The sequence below is a fragment of the Carcharhinus amblyrhynchos genome, chromosome 7 (assembly GCF_965287045.1).
Source record: "Carcharhinus amblyrhynchos chromosome 7, sCarAmb.v2.hapA, whole genome shotgun sequence".
Classification (NCBI taxonomy): Eukaryota; Metazoa; Chordata; class Chondrichthyes; order Carcharhiniformes; family Carcharhinidae; genus Carcharhinus; species Carcharhinus amblyrhynchos.
In genome coordinates, this window is record NC_137330.1 from 123,560,346 (window position 1) to 123,581,170 (window position 20,825).

At 45.2% G+C, this 20,825-nt stretch overlaps 1 protein-coding gene across 3 annotated transcripts in view; it reads right to left on the bottom strand.

The window, feature by feature from the left end:
• enah (ENAH actin regulator) overlaps nucleotides 1–20,825 on the bottom strand; it is a 561,715-nt gene that overhangs the window by 206,761 nt on the left and 334,129 nt on the right. For all 3 annotated transcript variants that reach the window (XM_080193082.1, XM_080193083.1, XM_080193085.1), the window contains exon 4: nucleotides 7,092–7,176. In XM_080193082.1, coding sequence (XP_080049208.1) covers nucleotides 7,092–7,176 — 85 coding nt within the window. The remainder of the gene's footprint in view (nucleotides 1–7,091; nucleotides 7,177–20,825) is intronic.

Sequence of the window (20,825 nt, forward strand, 5' to 3'; positions counted from 1 at the left end):
TTAGGCTGAATGGCCATGCTAAAATTGCCCCTTAGTGTCCTGAGATGCATAGGTTAGAGGGATTAGTGGGTAAATGTGTTGGGATATGGGGGTGGGGCCTGGGTAGGATTGTGGTCAGTGCAGACTTGATGGGTCAGATGGCCTCTTTCTGCACTGTAGGGTTTCTATGATTTCTATGATAACAATGCAAAGCATGTGATATGAGACCACCCATCCCCCACCCTGCACACTCCTCCCCAGCCCCATTTCCATTGAAATCCAGAGGGAAAGCTGCTCACACTTGCACAATGCACCACCAGAAGGAATAGGTTATTTGAGGTTTACAGAATATGGTTTTTACAAGTCTTTCTATATGTACAAAATTCAAGAACAAAGAAGTCAAATTTTCAAATTAAGATCATCAATAGAAATTGACAATATTTTCCCATTAAAAAAGTGATAACAGCAGTTTTGTAATTGGAAACATTTATCTATAATTTATTTCCATAGTTTCAACTAATTGGGGCTTTACTGACAGTCTACTGAACTGGGTAGTTCTTTTATTCAATAAATTAAATCTTACAGGATTGCTTTTCAATAGGAATCAATATTGAAGCTTTTGAGGTTAATTTCTATATTTTATACAGGTCTGATGAAAACCTTAAAAGCCAGACAGTGTTAAGTTACAACTGTTGAAAGTTTAACATTAGTTGTGGATGTGAACACCTACTTCAATGTACAATCATATTGTAAGACTTATGCAGATCAAAACATTTTCATCAACTCTCACAAGCAGCATACATCAATGCCAAGACGCTCTTAACCTAACTTCCACTTTGACTTGGCTGATTATGAACATATGCACAGCTACGTGTTAAACAGGGCCATTCGGGAGTGAAGCAGTTGAGTGGAGGCGAGAAAGACAGAGAGAGAGAGAAGAAAAACACAGAAGAAATTGTCAGAATTAATGTGCATACTACCAGTTGAAGAAAATCATCCAATCTTTCCCAATCCTTTCCCATCAGACCAAAAGACATTGCAGCAGAGTAGGCCATTTGGCCTATTAAGTCTGTTCCACCAATCATCTCATTACTAATCAATCCTCAACTCCACTTTCCCACCTTATCCTTATAACGCTTGATTTCCTTACAATTCAAAAATCTCTCTGTCTGAGGCTTGAAAGTACTAAATGACCAAGCCTCAACAGCACTCTGCAGTAAAGAATTCCACAGATTTTGATTTGATTTATTATTGTCACATTCATTGGGATACAATAAAAAGTATTGTTTCGTGTGCACTATACAGACAAAATATTTTGTTCATTGAATACATAGGGGAGAACGATAGCAAAAGGTGCAGAATATAGTATTACAGTCAGAGCTAGGATGTAGAGAAGATCAACTCACTATAGGCCCATTCAAAAATTTGATGGCAGTAGGGAAGAAACTGTTCACTACCCTCTGAGATAAGTTCCTCCTTATCTCTATCTTAAATGTCTTTCTCTGCCTTTGAGAATATGCCCTCTGCTCCTAGACTCTCCCACAAGAGGAAACAACTTCTCAACATCTACCCTGCCAAGACCTCTAATATGTCTCAATAAGGTCACCTCTCATTTTTCTAAACTTCAATGAGTAAAGGCCCAACCTACTCAACTTCTCCTCGGAAAATCTCTCCATACCTGGAATCAACTTAACGAACCTTCTCTGATTTGCCTCTGGACATGTCACACTATAGTTAAGAAAGCTTCTGTTTTCTCAGAAGACTAAGGAAATTTGGCACGTCAGCTACAACTCTCATTGTCTCATGCACCATAGAAAGCATTCTTTCTGGTTGTATCACAACTTGTACGTTTCCTGCTCTGCCTAAGACCACAAGGAACTACAAAAGATCATGAATGTAACTCAATCCATCACGGAAACCAGCCTCCCATCCATTAACTCTGTCTACACTTCCCACTGACGTGGAAATGCCAGCATTGGACTGGGGTAAACACAGAAGAAGTCTCATAACACCAGGTTAAAGTCCAACAGGTGAGTGGAGACTCACCTGATGAAGGATCAGAGGCCCGAAAGCTAGTGGCTTTTGCTACCAAATAAACCTATTGGACTTTAACCTGGTGTTGTGAGACTTTTTACTGTGTTTACACTTCCCACTGCCTTGGCAAAGCAGCCAGCATAATTAAGGATCCCACGCATCCCGGACATTCTCTCTTCCACCTTCTTCCATCGGTCACGTACCAACCGACTCAAGAACAGCTTCTTCTCTGCTGCTGTCAGACTTTTGAATGGACTTAACTTGCATTAAGTTCTTTTCACCCTATGATTGTGACACTATATTCTGCACTCTCTCATTTCCTTCTCTGTGAACGGTATATTTTATCTGTATAGCGCTCAAGAAATAATACTTTTCACTGTATGTTAATACATATGACAATAATAAATTGAATCAAATCAAAATCAAATCCAATGCCAGTGTATCTTTTCTTAGAAAGAGGACCAAACTGTTCACAGTATTCCAGGTGTAGTCTAACAATTCTCTTGTTCAGTTTTAGCAAGACTTTTTTTATAAGACTTTTTTAGCAAGACTCCTTTTATAAAAGCAAAATACTGCGGATGCTGGAATCTGAAACAAAAACAGAAAATACTGGAAAATCTCAGCAGGTCTGACAGCACCTGTGGGGAGAAAATAGAGCCAATGTTTTGAGTCATTGGGTCCGATTTTACCATTTTCATTTTAAGTGCTGAATCTGGCTATAATGCAGATCCGACTTGGAAATCAGTTTTCAGATGCTCCCATATGCACAGCCTGAGAAAAATACGTGGGTCCCATTCCACGCTGTGGGTGGGGCCTGGCACGGCCAAAACAGCTCTGAATTGCACATGCACAGTTAGAAAAAAATTGAAAAAGCGCATGTCAGATCGCTCCCGGGCCACAGAAAGCGGAGAAGGCAGCCCGGGATCGAAAAGTGGGAGTGATGGTCCCCACACACATCACTGTCCCCCTTATCCACCACCCCCCCACTCCCCACAGACATCGTTGTCCCCCTTATCAACCCCCGCCCCCCCAATTGATCACCCATAGAGTGTCAGCGGACCCTGCTACCCAGACTGATGGCTCCCCTGCCCCCCCCACTGATTGCCCACAGAGTGGCAGCGGACCTCTCTACATCCCGCCCCTCCCCCCCCCCCACCAGAGAACCATCTAACCGCCCCCCCCCGCCGCCCCGATCAGGCCTTCCCTCCAGCCCTTCACCTGATACATCTTACCTGCCTCCCACCTGCCCCCTCAGAGAATGATCTGGCCTCACTCACTCCCCCCTCTCCACCACCGCCCCCCCCCACCCAAAGAATAGTCTGGCCTCACTCCCTACCCCCAGACAACAATCTGGCCTCACTCATTCCCCCCACAGAATGGTCTGGCCTCACTTACCCCTCCCTCACCCCCTTCCAGAGGAACATCTGACCCACCTCCTCCTCCCTCCCCACCAGACAACGATCAGCCCCCCTGTCCCCGCCCAGACAATGATCGCCATCACCCGTCCCTCCTTCAGAGAAATACCTGACCTGCCTCCTATTCCTCCCCTCCCCAACGAGACAACGATCTGGCCTCACTGCCTCCGACCACCAACCAAAGAATGATCTGACTCGCCTCGCTCCTCCCCCGCCCCACCACTGATCTGAGTCACTGGAACAACCACTGATCTGAGTTGGAAGCACTGAACGTGCTCTTCAGCAGCTGGAGCACCTGATTCAGACTTTTATTCAGCAGGTTCATTTTGGCATGATTCCAGATCGGCGAACACAGCAGTAAAGGGGGAAATAAGAACATAAGAACATAAGAAATAGGAGCAGGAGTAGGCCAACTAGCCCTCCGAGCCTGCCCCGCCATTCAATAAGATCATTGCTGATCTGTCGTGGCTCAGTTCCACTTTCCCGCCCTCTCCCCATAACCCTTAATCCCCTCTCTTATCAAAAACCCATCAACCCGCATCTTAAAAATATTTAGCGAGATAGCCTCCACCACTTCAACGGGCAGAGAATTCCAGAGGTTCACCACCCTTTGAGTGAAGAAGTTCTTGCTGATAAAGTTGGACAGACAGTTCATTAATTCAGTTTAAATGCATGCAAATGCATTTAAGTCACTGTAGCACCCGTTTCGGACGTGAATCGGATCACTGCCATTTCCCGGTTTCCATAAAGTGGCAATCTGCGCCGGCGCGGATCGCGTTAATGGTCTCACACCCGACTTTACCACGTTTTTGCACCCAAAAACGGGCACAATGCAATGGTAAAATCGGGCCCATAGTGTCACACAGATTTACAGATGGAAACTGGCCCTTTGGACCAACTTGTCTCGAGACAACCCTTTGTCAGATCTCTTTTCATATCAGTCCCTTTGAAATAAAGGTCAGCATTCCATGAGCCTTCCCTATTACTTACTGAACTTGCATAATAGCTTTTTGTAAATTGTGCACAAAGACCCCAAAATCCCTCTGTGCTGCAGTTTTAATAATATTCAACTCCTTTATTCTTCCTACCAAAGTGTATAACTTCACACTTTCCTACAGCGGGTACAATTTTATCTTTTAAGAAACATTTAGATAGTTACATGGGTATGATGCGCATAGAGGGAAATGGGCCAAATGCGGGCAATTGGGATTAGCTTATGGGATTTAAAAAAAGGGCGGCATGGACAAACTGGGCCAAAGAGTCTGCTTCCATGCTGTAAACCTCTATGACTCTACGTTATATTCCATTTGTCAAATTTTTGCCCACTCATCACTTAACCAGTCTACATCTTTCTGTAGGCTCTGTTTTTTTCATATTTGTTGATGGGATGTAGGTATCACTGGTGGTCAGCATTTATTGTCCATTCCTGGGGGCATTTAAGAGTCAATCATTGTGGTGGATCTAGAGTCACACGAAGGCCAGACCAGATGAGGATGGCAGATTTCCTTCCCTAAAGAGCATTAGTGAACCAGATGGGCTTTAATGACAATCAACAATGGCTCCGTGAGGTCATCATTAAAAATTTTTATTCCAGATTTTTAATTTAAATTTCACCATTTGCCATAGTGGGATTCAAACCCAGGCCCCCAGAACATTAGCCTGGGTCTCTGGTTTAATTGTCCCTTGAGAATACCATTACGCCTGCCTCCTTAATAATACATTCACTGTCTTTGTCATTAACATATATTGTAAATAATTGTGGCCCCAGCACTGATCCCTTTGCACTCCACTGGTTACATGGTGCCATCTTGAAAATGCCACTTTATCCCAACTCTGTCCTCTATCCACACTCACATAATAACACCATAAGTTCTTATCTTATGAGGTAGCCTTTTTATCTTAAGATAAAAGCATAGAGATGGAAAGGTGGTAGGACTGGAGGGTCTTAATGACATTACTGTTACTAGAGAGGAGGTGCTCGACAGACTGGAGGGGCTGATTGTGGACAAGTCCCCAGGACCGGATGGAATGCATCCGAGGGTTCTGAAAGAAATGGCGGAGGTGATAGTGGATGCCTTGGTGGTTATTTTCCAGACGTCGCTGGATTCCGGGGAAGTGCCGGAAGATTGGAAAGCGGCGAATGTTACGCCGTTGTTTAAGAAGGGTGCCAGGCAAAAGGCAGGGAATTATAGGCCGGTTAGTTTAACGTCTGTTGTAGGTAAAATGTTAGAATCCGTCATCAAGGAGGAAATAGCGAGGCATCTTGAGAGGAATTGCTTGGTAGAGCAGACGCAGCACGGTTTCGTTAAAGGGAAGTCGTGTCTGACAAATTTACTGGAGTTCTATGAAGATGTGTCTAGGGCGGTGGATAGAGGAGAGCCGGTGGACGTGGTCTTTCTTGATTTTCAGAAGGCGTTTGACAAGGTACCTCACAGGAGGTTATTGCAGAAGGTCAGGGGACATGGAGTTGGGGGTAGGGTGTTAGCGTGGATAGAGGACTGGTTGTCAAATAGGAGGCAGAGAGTGGGGGTCAATGGGTGCTATTCGGATTGGCGGATGGTGACTAGTGGAGTGCCCCAGGGGTCGGTGCTGGGGCATCAGCTATTTACCATTTATATAGATGATCTGGAGGAGGGAACCGAGTATAGGGTGTCGAAATTTGCTGATGACACCAAGATTGGTGGAACGGCAAATTGTGCGGAGGGTGTGGAGAGCCTACAGAAGGATCTAGATAGGCTGGGCGAATGGGCCAGGAAATGGCAAATGGAATTTAATGTTGGCAAGTGCGAGGTGGTCCACTTTGGTAGGAATAATGGTAGGAAGGATTATTACTTACGTGGGGAAAAACTGCAGCAGGCGACGGTGCAGAGGGACCTCGGGGTCCTTGTGCATGAGTCACAAAAACCCAGCTTGCAAGTGCAGCAGGTGGTCAGGAAGGCGAATGGGATGCTGGCCTTCATAGCGAGGGGGATTGAATATAAAAGTAGGGAGGTCTTGCTGCGGCTGTATAGGGCATTGGTGAGGCCGCAGCTGGAGTACTGTGTGCAGTTTTGGGCGCCGTACTTACACAAGGATATTTTGGCCTTGGAGGGAGTGCAGAGGAGGTTTACTAGGCTGATGCCGGAGTTGAGGGGGTTGAGCTATGAGGAGAGGCTGAATAAACTAGGCTTGTACTCGTTAGAGTTGAGAAGAATGAGGGGAGATCTCATTGAGACGTATAAGATGATGAATGGGATGGATAGGATAGAGGTGGAGAGACTCTTCCCGCTCAGAAAGGATAGTAGGACTAGGGGGCACAGCCTCAAGATAAAGGGGGGGCGGTTTAGAACGGAGTTGAGGAGGAACTTCTTCACTCAAAGGGTGGTGAATCTCTGGAATTCTCTGCCCGTTGAAGTGGTGGAGGCTACCTCGCTAAATATTTTTAAGACGCGGGTTGATGGGTTTTTGATAAGAGAGGGGATTAAGGGTTATGGGGAGAGGGCGGGAATGTGGAACTGAGCCACGACAGATCAGCCATGATCTTATTGAATGGCGGGGCAGGCTCGAAGGGCTAGATGGCCTACTCCTGCTCCTATTTCTTATGTTCTTATGTTCTTATGTTATGTTACGCGCATTGCAGTTCAAGTCATTATTTTTATTTCTCCAGGATAAACATGTCCTTACCGCCTCTGGATTTCCAGTTCCTCCTGGCATGGGCCATTCTGCACTTGTGGGAACAATTGTGAATTCTGTCGTGACAATGTTGGACCTGAAACAGGCAAACAAGGGAAAGCATTTAAAAAGGATACCCTCTTAGACATCATTAACACAGATACAAAGAGCACATGTACAAATGTATTTGTTCTCAGATGCCATAGAGCAACTGTTTTTTCTCTAAACAGAATGCAACTCCACAGCATGTTCTTATGTGTAAAGAATTTTTAAGTAGAATTACAAATTTAACTTGAATCTTTTAGAGTTGTAATTAACATACAGAAAACTGTGTAAATGAATTCCATTTGCCAGGTTGTAAATTCAAAGTTTGTCAGTAACGGTTCTGAATGGCACCATATAACATCACAGTATGACCACCTGGTCTGCGCATTCAAGTGACAAAATGTTTGCCCAGCACTTAGCCATACTGAGTAAGCAAACCTCAGTCTCAGCTAAGTTAAGGGGAGGAAATCAGCCAAGATTTCCACAACTGACTGCTGTCCAATGATTGCTACTGATAGGACTCGAACAGGGCACAATTGAACTCAACAGTGAGGCCTCTGGAAGCAAAAACCTAGCAAGTATCCACGGTCATGCATAAAAATACGGTCACTTGGGTGGGATATCAGAGGCTACCAAATGCTTAGTAAACCGAATGAATCGAGATCAATGTTTATTACATTATTACGCTGGGGAGGGAGAGAAAAAGAATAGCAACAAAATACAAACAGACATCACATTTATCAATGAGTACCTTTCTCGATATAGTTCAGAACACATGTATCCTACACTCATTACCACGCTTCCTGTTGGATCCTTCAATGATTTCTTCCCACAATATGTTTGATGTATAAAAATGGATACAATATAACATTATAAAATTATTCAAGTATAATATTCAAAGATAATATCACTACAATAAATCTACCACATTGACTATAACACAGCTGACAACTCTGAAGTCAACTAAGCACAATGAATTAGCTTTGAACACAAAAAACTAGAGCTTAGTGGTGTCATTTGCATGAACAGTAAAAAGTCTGACAACACCAGGTTTTAGTCCAACTGATTTATTTGATAGTAAACTCACAAGCTTTCGAGGGGACTCCCTCTTTGTCAGGTGAATGGAGAGTTCTGGCCTCGGACAGAGCATATAAAGCACAGACAGTTTAGAGATTACTGATTAGAATGCGAATCTTTACACCTAACCTGCAGTTCAAGTCCTAAAGTGGCTGACAATGTGTGTGGAAGGAGCACTGATCACAGGTTAAAGAGATGTGTGTTGTCTCCAGACAGCACAGTGAGTGAGGTTTTGCAAACCCAGGCAAGTCACGGGGGTTACAGATAGTGCGACATGAACCCAAGATCCCTGTTGAGACTGTCCTCATGCGTGTGGAACTTGGCTATCAGTCTCTGCTCAGCGACTCTGCGCTGTCGTGTGTCGTGAAGGCCGCCTTGGAGAACGCTTACCCGAAGGTCAGAGGCTGAATGCCCGTGACCACTGAAGTGTTTGCCAACAGGAAGGGAACAGTCTTGCCTGGTGATTGTCGAGCGATGTTCATTCATCCGTTGTCGTAGCATCTGCATGGTCTCCCCAATGTACCGTGCTTCGGGACATCCTTTCTTGCAACGTATCAGGTAGACAATGTTGGCCGAGTTGCAAGAGTATTTACCGTGTACCTGGTGGATGGTATTCTCACGTGTGATGATGGTATCCATGTCGATGATCCGGCACGTCTTGCAGAGGTTGCTGTGGCAAGGTTGTGTGGTGTTGTGTTCACTGTTCTCCTGAAGACTGGGTAGTTTGCTGCGAACAGTGGTCTGTTTGAGGTTGTGTGGTTGTCTGAAGGCAAGAAGTGGGGGTGTGGGGATGGCCCTGGTGAGATGTTCGTCTTCATCAATGATATGTTGAAGACTCCGGAGAAGATGTCATAGCTTCTCTGCTCTAGGGAAGTACTGGACGACGAAGGGTACTCTGTCCACTGTGTCCCGTGTTTGTCTTCTGAGGAGATCGGTGCGGTTTTTCGCCTTCAGGCAACCACACAACCTCAAACAGACCATTGTTCGCAGCAAACTACCCAGTCTTCAGGAGAACAGTGAACACAACACCACACAACCTTGCCACAGCAACCTCTGCAAGACATGCCGGATCATCGACACGGATACCATCAACACACGTGAGAATACCATCCACCAGGTACATGGTAAATACTCTTGCAACTCGGCCAACATTGTCTACCTGATACGTTGCAAGAAAGGATGTCCCGAAGCACGGTACTTTGGGGAGACCATGCAGATGCTACGACAACGGATGAATGAACATCACTCGACAATCACCAGGCAAGACTGTTCCCTTCCTGTTGGCGAACACTTCAGTGGTCACGGGCATTCAGCCTCTGACCTTCGGGTAAGCATTCCCCAAGGCGGCCTTCATGACACACGACAGCGCAGAGTCGCTGAGTAGAGACTGATAGCCAAGTTCCACACGCATGAAGACGATCTCAACAGGGATCTTGGGTTCATGTCGCACTATCTGTAACCCCCGTGACTTGCCTGGGTTTGCAAAACCTCACTCACTGTGCTGTCTGGAGACAATACACATCTCTTCAACCTGCGATCAGTGCTCCTTCCACACACATTGTCAGCCACTTTAGGACTTGAACAGCAAGTTAGGTGTAAAGATTCGCATTCTAATCAGTAATCTCTAAATTGTCTGTGCTTTATATGCTCTGTCCGAGGCCAGAACTCTCCATTCACCTGACGAAGAGGGAGTCCCCTCGAAAGCTTGTGAGTTTACTATCAAATAAATCGGTTGGACTAAAACCTGGTGTTGTCAGACTTTTTACTGTGTTTACCCCAGTCCAACGCTGGCACATCCACATCGTGATTTGTATGTACAGGTGCTGCGTTATACATGTATCAAGCTGCTCTGTTCAATTGGATAGCAGCCAGTTCTAGACTTCCAAAAATAACCACTCCATACATATGCAATTGTTTTCATATCACTACTTAGAAAACCTATTTGTTAGGCTGCAACTAATTGGATGAAATTTATTTTTAAATAAAGGTTTTGTTTGACCTCTCCAACATAGCTACAAACATGGCCTTTACAAATAACCGTTACAAATATACCAGTTTTGCTGTGTGGGCTTCAAGAGTGCAATTACTGTGCCTCAGTGAAGAGCTAGCTACAAGCCAGCAACCTACAGTTTCTTCTCCCAGTTTGCATTAGTGCCTGACTGAGTTAGTGATGGGACAGCTTGTGGAAGCTGGCACCTCATCTTGAAAGAGGAAGAACAGACTGTCATTCTGTCCTTACAGTGACACTATCTCCAGCTAATTGAATAGACAGCACAGTGCAGAAGATGGATAAGTTTTCACTTTATTGACTTGTAGTCCCAGCTGAGAGATGCACAAGCACATTTGTTTGACATAACGCCTGGTGATCCAGCAATAAGGCAAATAGTTATGCACTTGAATCTGGAATTGTGGAGATATGCCAGGACAATAAGGACATCCTTAATGGTTGAAAAATTCCAACTTCTGAACTTATTACCATGCTACCATTCAGCTTATGCACAAAGGAAATAAAATCCATCCAGCTGCATTTAATATAACTAACAAAAATTTGCTAAACTGCAAAGTATTAAATAGATTTCTACATTTCTAAACAAGTAGCAACTTATCTCTTAAATATAAAGTTAATTGTGATAAAAAAGCTGAAGCGTATGTCCTCTGCTCACAATCATATTGAGTAATAGTTTAAATTACAGTGACTAAAAATTCATTCATTAACACAATGGGCCCAATTTTACCATTAAGTTGCAGCTGTTTTCGGGCACGAAAACTTGGTAAAGCCAGGCGTGAGGTGAGTACCGCAACCTGCGCCTGCCTCTGTGCCTTTCCCCCTTTACCAAGGCCCGGCAATGGCTACGATCAGGACATGTATTTAAATTGACTTAATGGGCTGCACACCCAATCTTACCAGCACTTCCCCCTTTACCACCGTGTTCGCCCGTCAAGATGTGGCGCGAAACAGACACGCTTTAAAAAAGTCCAATTCGGGTGAGGAGGTAAGTGCCGAGCATCTGATGGTTCTCAGCTTGAGATCGTTTGGGGGGTGGGGAGGATTTGATTTATTATTGTCATGTGTTGGTATGCAATGACAAGTATTGTTTCTTTAGTGCTATAAAGACAAAGCATACTGTTCATAGAGTACACAGGGGAGAAGGAAAGGAGAGGAAGCAGAATATAATATAGAGAAAGGTTAACTTAATATCAGGTAAAAGCAAATTACTGCGGATGTTGGAATCTGAAACCAAAAGAGGACATGCTGGAAAATCTCAGCAGGTCTGGCAGCATCTGTTAGGAAAGAAAAAAGCTGATGTTTCATAATAAGAACATAAGAAATAGGAGCAGGAGTAGGCCATCTAGCCCTTCGAGCCTGCCCCGCCATTCAATAAGATCATGGCTGATCTGTCGTGGCTCAGTTCCACATTCCCGCCCTCTCCCCATACCCTTAATCCCCTCTCTTATCAAAAACCCATCAACCCGCATCTTAAAAATACTTAGCGAGGTAGCCTCCACCACTTCAACGGGCAGAGAATTCCAGAGATTCACCACCCTTTGAGTGAAGATAAAAGTAGGGAGGTCTTGCTGCAGCTGTATAGGGCATTGGTGAGGCCGCAGCTGGAGTACTGTGTGCAGTTTTGGGCGCCGTACTTACGCAAGGATATTTTGGCCTTGGAGGGAGTGCAGAGGAGGTTTACTAGGCTGATGCCGGAGTTGAGGGGGTTGAGCTATGAGTGTCCAGATGACCATTTGTCAAAGCTAATAAGCATAGAAAGTGTGAAATATTTATACCGCAGGGTGAGGGAATGAAGGATGAATCATGGCCACAGAAACCAGGAGGAAAGGCTGCTAATGGTAGTCCACAGAGAGAATAAAAGGTCTGAATGGCCAAACAGTAGAGAAGCTGAAATCAGAGGGAAAACTGTGTCAGACGAAGATATGGGGAGAGGGTGGGGGGGAAGGGTGGGAGAGAGCTAAAATATAGAAAAGGGAGAAAGAAAGCAAAAGGGAAGAAAAGATAAGGAAAGGGGGGATAAAAAACTGGGAAAGAGTGGAGTGGGTTGAAAAATGAAGAAAGACATTAAAGAAATAAAAGGTAGAGAATCGTAAAAAATTAAATAAAATGAAAATAAAGGAGTCGAGGTGGGGTAGAGCAAATCATCTGAAGTTGTTGAATTCAATGTTGAGAGCGGAAGGCTGTAAAGTGCCTAGCCAGAAGATGAGATGCTTCTCCTCCAGTTTGCACTAAGTTTCACTGAAACATTGCAGCAAGCCAAGGACAGACATATGGGCATGGGAGCAGGATTGTGCATTAAAATGGCAAGCAACCGGAAGGTCAGGATCCTGAGTGCGCATAGACCGAAGGTGCTCAGCAAAGTGATCACCCAGTCTACGCTTGGTCTCTCCGATATAGAGGAGTCCACATTGGGAGCAGCGAATGCAATACACCAAATTCACTGAATCATAGAAACTCTACACAACAGAAAAAGGCCATTCAGCCCATCGAGTCTGCACTGACCACAATCTCACCCCCATATCCCTACACATTTTACTCACTAATCCCTGTAGCCTACTCACCTCAGGACATTAAGGGGCAGTTTTAGCATGGCCAATCAACCTAACCTGCATATCTTTGGACTGTGGGAGGAAACTGGAGCACCCGGAGAAAACCCATGCAGACACGAGGAGAATGTGCAAACTCCACACAGACAATAACCCAAGCGAGGAATCGAACCCAGGTCCCTGGAGCTGTGAAGCAGCTGGGCTAACCACTGTGCTACCGTGCCAAGGTGCAAGTGGAACACTGCTTAACCTGGAATGAATGTTTTGGATCTTGGATGGTGAGCATAGAAGAGGTAAAGGGACAGGCACCTTCTGTGATTGCATGGGAAGGTGCCATGAGTGATGGGAGAGGTGTTGGGTATAGTGGAGAAGTGGACTGGGTTATCCCAGAGGGAATGGTCTCTGCAGAATGCTGACAGAGGGAGTGAAGGGTAGACATGTTTGGTGGTGGCATCACACTGGAGTTGCTGAAAATGGTGGACCATTATGCTTTGCATGTGGAGGCTGGTGGGGTAAAATGTGAGAGCAAGGGGTCTCTATCCTTGTTCTGGGACAGAGGGGAGGGGGTGAGGGTTGGGGTGCAGGACATCGACCGCACACTGTTGAGGGCCCTTGACAATTGTAGATGGGAATCCATGGTTGAGGAAAAAGGAGCACATATTAAAAGCACCACTTTGGAAAGTGGCATCATCGGAACAAATGCGAAGGAGGCAAAGGAGCTGAGAGAAAGGGATGGAGTCTTTACAGGATGTAGGGTGTGAAGAACTATAGTCCAGATAGCTGTGGGAGTCAGTGGACTTGTAATGGATATTGGTAGATAGTCTATTGCTGGACATGGAGACAGAAAGGTCAAGGAAGGGAAGGGAAGTGTCTGAGATGGACCAGGTGAAAGCGATGGAGGGGTGGAAATTAGAAGCAAAGTTGATGAATTTTTCAAGGTTTGGACGAGACCCTGAAGCGACACCAAAATAGACATTGATGTACCGGTAAAGGAGTTGTGGGGGGGGGACCTGGGTAGGCTTGAAACAATACCCTACATCCTGTATGGACTCCATCCTTTTCTCTCAGCTCTTTTGTCTGCTGCAATGTTCCAGTGAAGCTCGACACAAATTGGAGGAACAGCATCTCATCTTCTAGCTCGGCACTTTACAGCCTTTCAGTCTCAACATTGAATTCAACAACTTTAGATGATTAGGTCTACTCCACCGCAACCCCTTTATTTTCATTTTATTTAATTTTTTACTGTTCTCTATTTTTTATTTCTTTATGGTCTTTCTTCCCTCCCACTTTTTCCCCTGACTTTATCCCCTTTCCTTACCTTTTCTTCCCCTTTGCTTCCCTTCTCCCCCCTTTCCTGAATTTTAGCTCTCTCCCATCCTTACCCCCACATCTTCATCTGTCACAGCTTATACCCTCTGATTTCAGCTTCTCTGCCATTTGGCCATTCACCCCCTTTATTCTCTCTATGGACTGCCATTAGCAGCCTTTACCTCTGGTTTCTGTGGCCATGACTCATCTTTCATTCTGTCGCCCTGCAGTATAAATGTCTCACACTTTCTATGCCTGTTGGCTTTGACAGAGGGTCATCTGGATTAGAAACATCTGCTCTTAATATAAGGTAGGTCTATTCAAAAGTTTGATGGCAACAGAGAAGATGCCATGATAAGATCAGCCATGATCTTATTGAATGGCGGGGCAGGCTCGAGGGGCTAGACTCCTGCTATTTCTTATGTTCTTATGCTGTTCTTGAGTCAGTTGGTACACGAGCTCAGACTTTTGAATCTTTTTCCCGACAGAAGAAGGTGGAAGAGAGAAGTCCAGGGTGCTGGCTACTTTTCCGAGGCAGCGGGAAGTGTAGGAAGAGTGAATGGGTTGCATGTTGGACAGGGCTACGTTCACAACCCTTTGTAGTTTCTTATGGTCTTGATCACAGCATACCAAGCTGCGATACATCCGGAAAGGTGCATCTGTAAAAACTGGTGAGTTGTAGTGGACATGCCAAATTTCCTTAGCCTCCTGAGAAAGTAGAAGCGTTGGTGGGCTTTCTTAACTATAGCATTGGCGTGGAAGGGCCAGGACAAGTTGTTGATGTTCTGGACACCAAGAAATTTGTAGCTCTTGACCATAGGGGAATTTCACAGTAATTTCATTGCAGTGTTAATGTAGACCCTACTTGTGACTAATAAATAAATTTTAAACTTTAACTTAATTTTCCACTAGAAGTTTGGCACATGTGCTTCCCCCATCCCAGATGCTTCACATCTCTCTGGCGGGACATGGGGGTGGTGGTCAGAGGTCGTTGAAGACCCCAGAAGGTGAAGTGCATGGACAGGCCAAATGGACAGGTACTACCCAACTGGTAGTACCCACTTAAGACACTTGCAGTTCCCACCTGGCACACTGGCAGTGCCCAGCTGACACAATGAAAATGTCAGTTTACATTAGATGTGCTGGGCCAGTGCCAAGAGGATGGGGCCTGAGTGGGGCTGGGCCTGCATAGGGACTGTGACTGGGGAGTTATGATTGGGGTGCTACGCACGGATGCCTACGATGGGTTCCAATGCATGAAGAGCTATGATGAGGGTCCCATGTGGGGGGAAGTGGGGGAGTTGTTAAATTGGGTGGATCATGACGGGACGGGACGGGAGGGGGGTCAGGAGTCCACCAGGGGACCCACTGGAAGGGCCCTGATGCCAGCAATCCGTGTCGGTATAGGGTGACGACATGCTGCTTGTAGTGGGTGTGGGGGAGAAGGATTCAATATTCATGGGGATTTGGAGGAGATCACCCAGTACACCTGCAGATCAGGGTGCCCTGGCAAAATGGCACTGACCACTCAAAAGATGATGCCCCACCCACAGATCTCCCACCCCCTACCCCCCCATACCAGCGCAAGCCCCCATCTGTCCAAAAAAGTGACTGACTATTGAACAACTGCAATCTGGCATGTGCTGATGCTGACTGGTGCTGATCACTCCTGTTTTATCACTGTTATGAAACTTAGGCCGCAACCTTACCCAGAAAGACCACAAAGCCAGCTTGCACACAATTGACTTATTTCAATCCTACGAACACATTTCACATGCCTGAATTCAGCCTCATGGCTGCTCCCTCCGCCCCCAGAGTTCACAAACGAAATTTAAACAAGGTAATCAATATTGAAATCAATATGGAAGCTGATTTCACTGGAAAATCTGTGCCAGTAACATCGCGAGAGGCAAAAAACCAAGTTTGTGAGGCAAGACAAAAAGGGCCAAAAGGCCTGTTTCTGAGCTGTAATTTTCTATGGTTCTATGGTAAGACTTCCTTTAACAAATCCATGCTGACCATTCTCACAGCATCTGCTATCTCCTCCCTGACCTCCTTCTGCAGCCTTGGAAACAATCCATCTGGCCCTGGCAATTTACTACTTTTCAAGGATTCCAACCCTTTGAGTACTTCCCCTCTCTCTATGATTATCCTGTCCAATATCTCAGTGCTCCTCCTGGACTACTATATCTGCAAGATCCTTTTCCTTCATAAACAGAGAGACAAAATATTCATTTGAAACATTTCCCACAGCCTCTGCATCTACACACAAGTTCCCTTCCTCGTCTGTGATTGTCCACTTTTTCCTGAACTAGCCTTTTACCATTTGTATATTGGTAAAACTTCACTGGGTTTTCTTTAACTTTGTTAATCTTTTCTCATATCCTCTCTTTGATTTCCTTATTTTCTTTTTCACTTGGCCCTATATTTCCTATATTCATCTGGGCTAACTGCAGTGCTTAGTTCTTTCCATTTTACACCTTTTTCCATTTGATCTTCACCTGTATTCCTCTGGACCACCAGGGGATCTAGATTTGGCAGTACTACTTATTTTTGGAGGGGACGTGTCTACTTTGTACATTTTGGAGCTTGCTCCCCACTGGGTTCCCACTGATATATCCCCCAGCAATGTTGTCCAGTCCACCTCAAGCAATCTCTCCCTCAATGTCAGTAAAATGAACGAGATAGTCATCGACTTCAGGAAGTGTAGTGAAGAGCATGCCCCTGTCTACATCAACGGGGACGACATGGAAATGATTGATAGCTTCGAGTTTCTAAACCACCAAAATCATGTCCAGATCCCTCCACGTCAATGCTATAATTAAGAAAGCATAACAACATCTCTAATTGCTCAGGAGGCTATGGAAATTCAGCATGTGCACTATGACTCTCACTAACTTTTACAGATGCACTATAGAAAGCATTCTTTCTGGTTGTATCACAGCTTGGTATGGCTTCCGCTCTGCCCAAGAACACAGAGAACTGCAAAGGGTCGTGATTGTAGCCCAGTCTATCATGCAAACCAGTCTCCCATCCGGTGACACTGTCTACACTTCTCGCTGCCTCGGAAAAGCAGCCAGCATAATTAAGGATCCCATGCATCCTGGACATACTGTCTTCCACCTTCTTCTACCTGAAAAGAGATACAAAAGTCTGAAGTCATGTACCAACTGACTCATGAATAACTTCTTCCGTGCTGCCATCAGACTTTTGAATGGACCTTCTTCATATTAAGTTGATCTTTCTCTGTACCCTAGCTATGACTATAACACATATTCTGCACCCTCTCCTTTCCTTCTCTATGAACGGTATGCTTTGTCAGTATAACACACAAAAGACAACACTTTTCACTGTATACTAATACATGTTACAAAGATAAATCAAATCAAATAACGTCTCTTCTCATTCCTGCAAAATTTGCCTTCCCCCAGTTCAAAACTTTTATTCCTGCTTTATGTCTGTCTTTCTCCGTGGTATTGATGAATCTAATTGAGTTGTGATCACTATCCCCGATACTGTCGTCACCTATCACTTGACTTGCTTGCCCTTCCTCGTACCCAAGACTAGATATAGAACTACTTTGATTTTTTTGATTTGATTGTTTATTGTCACATGTATTAACATGCAGTGAAAAGTATTATTTCTTGCGTGCTACACAGACAAAACATATCATTCATAGAGAAGAAATGGAGACAGTGCAGAATGTAGTGTTACAGTCAAGGCTGGGGTGTAGAGAAAGATCAACTTAATGCAAAGTAAGTCCATTCAAAAGTCTGACAGCAGCAGGGAAGAAGCTGTTCTTGAGTCAGTTGGTACAGTACCTCAGACTTTTGTACCTTTTTCCCAAAGGAAGAAGGTGAAAGAAAGGATGTACGGGGTGCATGGGGTCCTTAATTATGCTAGCTGCTTTGTCGAGGCAGCGGGAAGTGTAGGCAGAGTCAATGGATGGTTTGCATGATGGATTGAGCTGCATTCACGACCTTTTGTAATTCCTTGTGGTCTTGGGCAGAGCAGGAGCCAAACCAAGCTGTGATACAACCAGAAAAAATGCTTTCTATGGTGCATCTGTAAAAGTTGATGAGAGTCGCAGCTGATATGCCAAATTTCCTTAGTCTTCTGAGGAAGTAGAGATATTGGTGAGTTTCTTAATTATAGAGTCAGCATGGGGGGACCAGGACAGGTTGTTGGTGATCTGGACACCTAAAAACTTGAAGCCCTCAACCCTTTCTACTTCATCCCCATTGACATTGACAGGGGCATGTTCACCTTTATGCTTCTGAAGTCGATGACAATCTCCTTATATAAATACATAAAAAGAGATAGGACAAAGTGAACATAGGCCCTTCAGAGAATATGACTGGGGAAATAATAATGGGATACAAGGTAATGGCAGAGGAGTTGCAAAAAGGGGGAGGAAGAAATAAATACAATAACCATCACTAGAGAAAAAGTACTAGGAATCACCGGCAGCCTCACTCATCATTCCGGCCTTGGAAAGCCAAACCTTCCTAGACACTGACACGTTGAACCGCTCCACTGACTCAGACGACCTCCTCTTCATATTCAGAAAGAGACCAATTGCCATATGCTCCATAGCTCCCACCCCAAATTCAACCCACACCTCACAGACACGCACGCTCAGAGTCTGTGTTGCCAGGATTTTCACTGCCTCCACTGGCTCTCCCACGGTATTCATCTCAGTCAACTACACTGTAATGGATACCGTCTACAACAACTTCACCCATTGGCTGATACTCAACATGTCTCTGGAGTCCTTGGTGTTGGACGTCTTGAAGGAGCCAGAAGGATTTCGCTGAAAAAGGTTGAGATTGGAGTGCATCCAGACACTCTGGCGTCTTCTCATTACCAACATTAACAATTTGTCTCCTGACTTCTTCAGAACTCACGGCATTTTATTATTGGGCAAAATAATCCCATCAATGATCTGGAAGATCATATACTGTCAGATGGGGATAAGATACAAGCGGTATTCACTCGCTGACTCATTCCGCACAAATAATTGAGTCAGCTGATCAGGCTTGATTAGGCTCACTACAAACCCGACATCACCATCACCTCTCACTCTTATCATTAAATCTCTCCCGAGTCTGATTTTAACATGTCCATATCAAATGTCATCTCCACAACAACTGATCAGATGGATTTTTAAAATGTTCAGAATAACACTTGTGGCACGGCTTTCTCAGATCGAGAGCAATTAAACGTTCATGTAGAACATAGAACACTACAGTACAAACAGGCCCTTCGGCCCACAAGTTGCGCCGATCATATCCATACCTACCAGGCCATAGAACTATCTGTAATTCCCAATCCCATTAAATCCCATGTACTCATCCAGAAGTCTTTTAAAAGACCCCAGCGAGTTTGCCTCTACCACCACCGACGGCAGCCGATTCCACTCACTCACTGCCCTCTGAGTGAAAAACTTACCCCTAACATCTCCTCTGTACTTGCTCCACAGCACCTTAAACCTGTGTCCTCTCGTAGCGACCATTTCAGCCCTGGGAAACAGCCTCCGAGAATCCACCCTATCTATTCCTCTCAACATTTTACAAATCTCTATCAGGTCGCCTCTCAACCTTCGACTCTCCAGGGAGAAGAGACCCAGCTCCCTCAACCTATCTTCATAAGGCATGCCTCCCAATCCAGGCAACATCCTTGTAAATCTCCTCTGCACCCTCTCAATAGCTTCCATATCCTTCCTGTAGTGAGGCAACCAGAACTGCGCACAGTACTCCAAGTGGGGTCAATCAAGGGTCTTATAAAGTTGCAGCATTACTTCCCGACTCCTAAACTCAATCCCTCGATTGATGAAGGCCCAGTACACTATATGCCTTCTTAACCACATCCTCCACCTGCGAGGCCGATTTAAGAGTCCTGTGGACCCAGACCCCAAGGTCCTTCTGCTCCTCAACACTGCCAAGACTCCTACCCTTGATATTGTACTCCTTCATCCCATTGGTCCTGCCAAAATGGACCACTACACATTTATCCGCGTTGAAGTCCATCTGCCACTTCTCCGCCCAGTCTTGCATCCTATCTATGTCACACTGCAACTTCTGACAACCCTCCAGACTATCCCACTATCGTCAGCGAACTTACTAACCCATCCCTCCACTTCCTCATCCAGGTCATTTATGAAAATGACAAACAGCAAGGATCCTAGAACAGATCCCTGGGGCACTCCACTGGTGGCCAACCTCCATGCAGAATAAGACCCATCCACAACCACTCTCTGCCTTCTGCAGGCAAGCCAGTTCTGGATCCACAAGGCCAAAGCCCCTTGGATCCCATGCCCTCTCACCTTCTCAAGAAGTCTTGCATGGGGGATCTTATCAAACATAAAAAAAGGAAAAAAAGCAATGGCACAGTGGTTGCTGCCTCACTGCACCACAGATCCCTAGGTTCGACTCCTGGCTTGGGTCACCATGTGTGCAGTTTGCATGTTCTTCCATGTCTGTGAACGTTTCCTCTGGGTGCTCCGGTTTTTTTCCACAGGTGGGCAGATAAGATGGATTGGCCATGCTAAAATTGTCCCTTAGTGTCAGGGAGACTAGGGTAAATGCATGGGGTTATGGGATAGGGCCTGGATGAGATTGTGGTCAATGCAGACTCAATGGGCTCAGTAGCCTTCTTCTGCACCGAAGGGATTCTACAGTTCTATGATTTTGTGAAACTAATGGGGCAAAAGGCTGATAAGTCCCCCGAACTTGATGGGTTGCATCCCAGAATATTAAAGGA